This window comes from Lycium ferocissimum, chromosome 1 (assembly GCF_029784015.1).
Source record: "Lycium ferocissimum isolate CSIRO_LF1 chromosome 1, AGI_CSIRO_Lferr_CH_V1, whole genome shotgun sequence".
Taxonomy (NCBI): domain Eukaryota; kingdom Viridiplantae; phylum Streptophyta; class Magnoliopsida; order Solanales; family Solanaceae; genus Lycium; species Lycium ferocissimum.
In genome coordinates this window covers 19315629-19323625 of record NC_081342.1, presented here as the reverse complement: position 1 = coordinate 19323625, position 7997 = coordinate 19315629, and the positions used below count along the sequence as shown (strand labels likewise).

Here is a 7997-nt window from a genome sequence, read left to right as displayed (position 1 = left end):
GACCATAAAAACTTCTATGTTTGAGAGATTGGGGCCGTTGAAGCTGAAGAAGAAGAGGAAGAACAAGTTTCACAGAGATTAACAAAGCGTTAAAACGCTCGCTTTGCCTAGAACCCAGAAGGATATACAAAGTTTGATTCCTTCTAGAATGAGGCGAGAAACAAACCTTGTGGTTTCATGTGGAGAGGTGCTAAAAGCAAAGTCTCACACTGTGGTGTATACCAAGGAGCGTGACGAAGATGAGGAAAGTGTAGGTTCTTCATATCATATTACTACACCAAGTGATCAAGATACTTCATTTCAGATGGAGGTTGCTGAGAAGTTGGAGGACATCTCCGCGTGTTACCACATATCTTTCAATGATGGTGATCCTCAAGAGAATGAAGATGCTCCTCCAGAACTTGAAGAAGGGGTAAAGACCACAGTAGACTCCTTGAAAGAAGTTAATCTTGGTACTGATGACCCAAGGCCCACCTACCTAAGTGCTTTTCTAACAGCTGATGAAGAAGAAACTTACATTCAAATACTCAAAGAGTATAGGGATGTTTTTGCTTGGAGTTATAAAGAGATGCCTGGATTAGATCCCAAAGTAGCAGTCCATCATCTAGCGGTCAAGAATGGTGCCCGTCCTGTTCGCGGTGCCCAAAGGCATTTCGGACAGATTTGGTTCCTTCAATCGAAAATGAAGTCAACAAACTCATTGAAGCCGGCTTTATTCGTGAAGTTAAATATCCTACATGGATTTCGAGTATCGTTCCGTGAAAAAGAAGATCGGTCAAATTCGAGTTTGTGTTGACTTCAGGGATCTTAACAACGCATGCCCTAAAGATGATTTCCCGCTTCCCATCCCAGAATTGATGATTGATTCTACCACTGGTTACGAGGCGATGTCTTTCATGGACAGTTTATCCGCCTATAACCAAATTCGCATGGCACCAAAAGATGAAGAGCTTACTGCATTTCGTACACCCAAGGGTATTTATTGTTACAAAGTGATGCCTTTCGGTTTGAAAAATGTTGGTGCCACATATCAAAGGGCTATACAGAATATCTTTGATGATTTGCTCCACAAAAATATTGAATGTTGACTTGGTGGTAAAATCAAGAAAGAGGAGCGACCACTTGCAAGACCTGAGAATGGTGTTCGAGCGACTTCAGAGATATCAACTTCGAATGAATCCATTGAAATGTGCCTTTGGAGTTACTTCTGAAAAATTCCTTGGTTTCATTGTTCGACATCGAGGAATCGAAATTGATCAAGCCAAAGTTGATGCGATTTTAAAAATGCCCGAGCCTCAAAATATTCATGAGTTAAAAAGTCTGAAAGGGAAGCTAGCTTACATTAGGAGATTCATTTCGAATTTAGCTGGAAGGTGTCAACCATTCATTCGTCTCATGAACAAGGGCGCCCATTTCAAGTGGGACGAAGCATGTACTAATGCCTTCGAGAATATCAAGTCATATTTAATGAAGCCTCCAGTTCTAGTAGCCCCTGTACCTGAAAAACCATTGATATTGTACATTTCAGCACAAGAAAGGTCGGTTGGAGCGTTGTTGGCCCAAGAGATTAGCGAAGGGAAAGAAAATTTTCTTTACTACTTGAGCAGAATGATGACACCTAATGAGCTGAATTAACGCCAATTGAAAAATTATGTTTGGGGTTAGTCTTCTCGATTCAAAAGCTGAAGCACTACTTTCAAGCTCATAGTGTTAACCTCATTTCCAGAGCAAATCCCATCAAGTTTGTAATGTCAAAACCAGTCCTCAGTGATCGACTAGCAAGGTGGTACCTCCAGTTTCAACAATTTGAGATTACATATGTTACACCTCGCATTTTGTACGTTTGAATATTTCGAGTTAATGGCGGGAAGATAAGGACGAGGTTATCTTTTCTGGTTTTGTTTGAATGCGCAAGTCGCTTGTAAATATTATGGGCATGGAAGATTGAGGGCAAATGCGGAATTTAGAAGTTTCTATTAGTTCATGAAATTTTTGGAAAAGCCAATGTGGTCGTGGGTCCCACTGGTGCCTTGACCACTTGTTGCAAGCCATGCAATAAAACATGTGTTCATCTTATGTTTGGTGGCCAAAAATATATATTGTGGACAAGGATGACAAGGCAAGAATTCATCTTTTGTCCTTTGGAAAATTCTAGAAATTTGAAGAAAAATTGGAGGGAAAAGAAAGAAGAGAAAAAAGAAAAAAAAAAAAAGGAGAGCACATGGCCGGCCATGTGCTTGGCTATGTGCATGGTCATGTGCATATATTTATATATATAGGAGCAAGTCATGAGGAGACACAACACTTCATCATTTTGCCTCCTAGAAACTTCAAGAAAAAGAAAGAGATGGAGAAAAAAGGATAGAGAGAAACGGCCACAAGGGGTCAGCCGAACCAGCCCCATGGTGTTGATCATGGAAAAACATTGTTTCTTCTAGCTTTCATATCAATTGAAAGGTCCTCTACACCATGGAATAATTGTTGGAGCATGCAAAACACTTTTCTTGCAAAATAGAGGTCTAGCTTGAAGTGAAGAACAAGTGAGGAAGGTATGATTCAATCTTGTTTTGTATGTTATGGATGGTTGTGCATGTTATAGTAGGTAAAAATAAATGAAATTCATGGAAATATAGAAGTGGAAGGGCAGCCGTGTAGGTGTGTGTGTTGTGTTGGAGTAAGGGAATTAATTATATTCAACATGTTGTGTGTATGTTGTAATGTGTAGAAATGAATAAAATTCATGAAAAGGGGTGGTGTGGTGTTGTGGCCGTATGTATGTGGTGTAGTGTAGAAGTGAAGGATTAAGTTTATTTGGTGTTTTGGTTGATTGTTGCTATAGATGTTATGATGAAAATGAATGTTCAATGATTCATGTTGGAATTGGAAATGTTGTGGGCTGTTTTGGAGAGCAATATGATTTCAATATAAATTCTTGTGTGCATGAGAATAATAATCGTTAGCATGCGGGTTGTTGTTGGTTTGGCCGGGTTGAATTCCCGGATTGTTGTTGATTAAAATTGGCCGAGTTAGAATCTCGGGATGGCGCATTTACGTGGGAAATCTCGCCGAAATTTCGTAGACAAATGTTGATTCAAGATTCGGATTCTTAAGGACTCTAATTGATGTTTGGTAAATGTGACCAAATTGTAGATTTTGGCGAACGGGAACTCGGAATTTGGAGTAGCGTAAGAGGCGAAAAAAAAAAAAAAAAAAAAAAAAAGGTATGTAAGGCTTCACTCTTCTTCCTTTGGCATGTCTTAGATGTAATAGGCTTGAATACGTGTCTCGGGGACCACTCTAATTCTAGAAATCCGAGCTTGAACTTGACTACTATTCATTCAGTAGAATTGAATTAAATGCTTATGAATAGTTGAAGGAATTGTCTAAACACCTAGAACTTGCATGAATAGGATCCGTTTACCCTAAAACTCTCATGAGTCATGCCATGAAACGTATTATACGTAAATTGTGTACGCCGCCTCATTTGACTCGAGGTGGGCCCACTATTCCCTAATTTCCTTCTATGGCTCCATTTGGTTTATTTCTGTATCACAGTTAAAGGAAACTTTTGGACATTATTCTGACCACTAAATAATAGCTGTTTTAACTAATCCCTCGATTCCAAGGCAAGATTTTCTTCAAAAAAGTTCCTAAATGTTTTCCAAAGTATTCATTTTTCTCCAAATCCAAGTTGTACGATTTTGAAAGTTCTTATGACTAAAACAATGACTATGATTCTATGATGATAATGATGATGTCAGACATGAGAAAATGTCTATGAACATGACATGATATGACCTGACATGATATGACACGACATGATATGATATGAGATGATATGATATGACATGATATGATATGATATGATACGATATGATATGTTCTACGTTCTCTTAATGTTATTCTCCGTTGGTAGTCTCGCCTTATGATTATCGTTCCTTCAAGGTGAGACATGACGACCATGATTATTCCATAATGTAATCGGAGGTTTTCGACCTTACGTCACTCCGATGAATACATGACTTTCTTTGGGCTCTCATGCATGCCATACCTGTATATGGGTTGGGGGGATGGGATACATGTATATGTGGGGAATGGGAAGGAGACATGTTTCATTGCCACCCGGTCGGTGGCTTATCATCCCGACGCGGGATGCCGGACGTGGATATATGGGCGAGCCGACGTATTTCGGCGCTATGTGGGCGAGCCGACTTGTTCGGCGCTATGATACCATATGACCAGACAAGCATGCATGGCATCCGCCCCCAGGGGCACTCATATGCACAGTCACTTTATATTATATGACTTTACATGATATGTTCTATATACGATGTTACGACTTTACACATGACATGTTCCATATGCACAGCTTACTCCCTTATACATGATATGTCTCATATGTACAGGATACTCTCTCATATGATATGCTCTACATCTCCATACTGTTGTTGCACATGATTACGTCTCTTTCTATGTTACCATCTATGCCTTACATACTCAGTACATTGCTCGTACTGACCCCTCTTCTTCGGGGGCTGCGTTTCATGCCGCGCAGGTACACCCAGATGAGCTGAAGTTAGCATAGAAGGCGTCCAGCGGAGTTGGTAGGCTCCACTTGTCCTGGAGTGCTGCCGAGTCAGAGTATATGTGCCATGATGTTTTGTTCGGAGTTAGAGACTTTGCAACGCAGTCGCGGGTATTGGTTTGTCAATCGTAAGCGGCTCCTAGCTCGATATGTTATTATGTTTCGTGTCACGAGTCTTATATGACGTCAGATTTTACTTATGAAAAAAAAAAATTTCTATGTATTCATTTCTAACTGATTCATAAGCTCATATGTGTAATAAGAGTCAGCGGGTTCGCTCGGCTCCGAATATGGGGTCGGTTGCCCATCACACCCTAGTAAGACCGGGGTGTGACAACATACATCCCTCAAAAGGCTGTAAAAGGATAGGCATTGGCAGACTTCTTAGCAGGTCACCCCCTACCTGATGACTGGGAGCTAACTGATGAACTTCCCGACGAAGATGTAATGGTCGTTGAAATTCAACCTCTGTGGAAAGTGTACTTTGATGGTGCTGCACAACGTGATGGAGCCGGTGTGGTGTTTGTTACTCTAAGGAGAAGTTCTACCATACTCCTTTACTTTGACACAACGTTGCTCCAACAATGTCACCGAATATCAAGCACTAATACTTGGCTTGAAATACCGACATTAAGCGATTCTGATTGCAAATCTTTGGTGACTCTTAGTTGGTGATCAATCAACTCTTGGGAAGCTATGAAGTCAAGAAGCTGGAATTGCTCCCCTATTATGGTTATGCTCAGAAGTTAATAGGATGGCTTGGTGATGTGACTCTTCAGCATGTTCCTAGGAGGGAAAATAAGAAAGCCGATGCTTTAGCTGCTCTAGCTTCAACGCTTACTCTGCCAGATCAAACACAAGTGACTATCTGTCAAAAATGGGTAGTACCTCCGTCAAATGAGGATGAAGGCGTGGAAAATGAGATTGAGCATCTCGTAGGCCGTTTCGAGGTCTTGAAGGAAGGCGGCGGCAACCCATCATTGACTACTTAAGTTATGGGATACTGCCAGAAGACTCAAGAAGAAGAACTGAGATTCGTCGTCGTGCACCTCAATTTCTTTACTACTAGGATACCTTATATAAAAGATTTTTTGAGGGGGTACTCTTGCGATGTTGGGGGGGGGGGGGATGAAGCAATCCAAGCTTTGCAAGAAGCACGTTCGGTGTATGTGGATCACATCAATCCGGACCAAAGCTCCACTTCCACATAAAAAGGATGGGATATTATTGGCCAATGATGGTGAAAGATTGCTTGGACTATACTCGAAGATGCAAGCCTTGTCGCTTTCATGCGAATTTTATACATTAGGACATTACACCCGACCGTCGTATCTTGGCCATTTGAAGCTTGGGGTTGGATGTCGTTGGTCTGTTCGAAATCTTTGGTGGACACTTGTACATCTTGGTCAGAATCGATTACTTCTCAAAATAGGCCAAAGTGTCGCTCTTAAAGAAGTGAAGAAGGAGAATGTTTCGAACTTCATCTGAGTAAACATCATCTACCGCTTCGGCATTCCTCTTTACATAATAACGGACAATGGCAAGCCATTTGATAACAAATTGATGAACAAGATTTGTGATCCCTTCGGCTTCAACGGCGTAAATCTTTTATGTACCATGTCGTCGCCAACGGTCTAGTCAAGCGTTCAATAAGACTCTGTGTAACTTATTAAAAAAAGTTGTCTCCAAGTCCAAATGAGATTGGCATGAACGAATGGAAGAAGCTTTGTGGGCATATAGGACAACTTACCGCACACCAACGTGAGTAACCCCATACTCGCTTGCTTATGGAGTTGAAGCAGTTCTACCACTTGAGCGCCAAATACCTTCTTTACGACTTGCTATTTAAGAAGGGCTCACCGAAGAGTAAAATGCTCGGTTGCGTCTTGTAGAGTTAGAAGCACTTGATAAGAAAAGGTTAGAGGCTCAACAAAATCTTGAATGTTATCAAGCCCGACTATCTCGTGCCTTTAACAAAAAGGTTCGCCTGAGGTCCTTCCAAGTGGGAGATCAAGTCCTTGCAGTAAGAAGACCCATCATCATTTCCCGTAAGTCTGGGGGCAAATTCACCTCAAAATGGGATAGACCATATGTCGTACAAGAAGCATATTCAAGTGGAGCTTACAAGCTTGTTGATGCGGATGGCCTGAGGATCAGTCCTGTCAATGCAAAGTTCTTGAAGAAGTACTATCCTTAAAGTAAGATGACGCTCCTTAAGGCACGAGCATAAACTGCATGCAACTCCTGGCCCGCAAGAGTATAAACTGTGCACGGCCCAAGAAAATGTCCGTTAGGTTGAAAATCTCACAAGAGGCGGCCTAGGTAAAAGCTAGGGTACAAAAACAATGTCCGCTAGGTTGAAAATCCCGCAAGGGGCAGCCTAGGCAAAAGTTAGGACACAAAAAAAAAAAAAAACTCATTCTTTCTGAACTACGGTATGACTTGATCCTCTTCACCGAGGTACGTAGGCGCTTAGAGTTTTATTCTAAGTTCAGTCGCATGAGTTTAAAAAAAAACGCATCCCTCTATGCGTTGTTCAAAATGAAGTTCGCCTGACCAGGCGCATGGAGATCGTACATACAAGCATCCTTTTGCTTCAATTTGGACTTTCACTAAATATCGGTGGTCCAACGAAGGCAAATCTCCATGACAAATGGGTTTCACCAATGGAATGACTCGTAATCTCTTAGCAAGTGGTTAAATCAAGGAGTTAAAGTTCCAAAGCATTGGTCTCCAAATTGAAGGCCTCAAACCAAAGCAACTCTTTGAGTTGAAGTCCAAAGCCATCGCAACCGCAAGGCGAAGCCTTCAAATATATTAGTCTTCAAGCTAAAGTTTTAAATTCACCATGTCTGCAAGTTGAAGTCTTAAAATCCAGTAAGCCTTCAAGTTCAATCCTTCAAATCCGTCAAGTTTTCAAGTTGGAATAAAAAAAAATCTAAGGTGGATTTCCCGAATTTATCTGGGATGATCCAGAGGGTTTCCAACCTTGATTTCTGGATAAATATTAGATTAGTAAGTCTAGTTTCCTGAGAATTTGGCAGCTCATGATTTTGATGTTCCTACATCGAGATATGAATTTTCTCGACGAAACTGCGCAAATCTGAAACTATCGACGTTTTAGCATGTATTGTCAACTTCTTGAATTTATCTAGAACTATTTATATTGTTGTTGGCTTTGATTTTTGGATACATTCTAGATTTATGAGTCTAGTTTCTTAGAAATTTTGCGGCTCGTGATTTCATCGCCCCTACGTGGAGATGTGAATTTTTTGGTGAGACTGCTTGAATTTGAGAAATATTGGCGGTTTAGCATGTAGAGCCAAAATCTTGGATTTATCTGGGATGATATATATGTTTCTTGACTTTGATTTTTGGATACATGCTATATTTATGAGTCTAGTTTCTTAGA

General features: G+C 40.8%; 1 protein-coding gene across 1 annotated transcript; it reads left to right on the top strand.

The window, feature by feature from the left end:
- Nucleotides 1-1137: 1137 nt before the first annotated feature.
- Nucleotides 1138-1635, top strand: LOC132063097 (uncharacterized mitochondrial protein AtMg00860-like). The gene has a single exon (XM_059455528.1). The coding sequence runs from the start codon at nucleotides 1138-1140 to the stop codon at nucleotides 1633-1635; it is 498 nt and encodes a 165-aa protein (XP_059311511.1).
- The last annotated feature ends 6362 nt before the right edge of the window (nucleotides 1636-7997 follow it).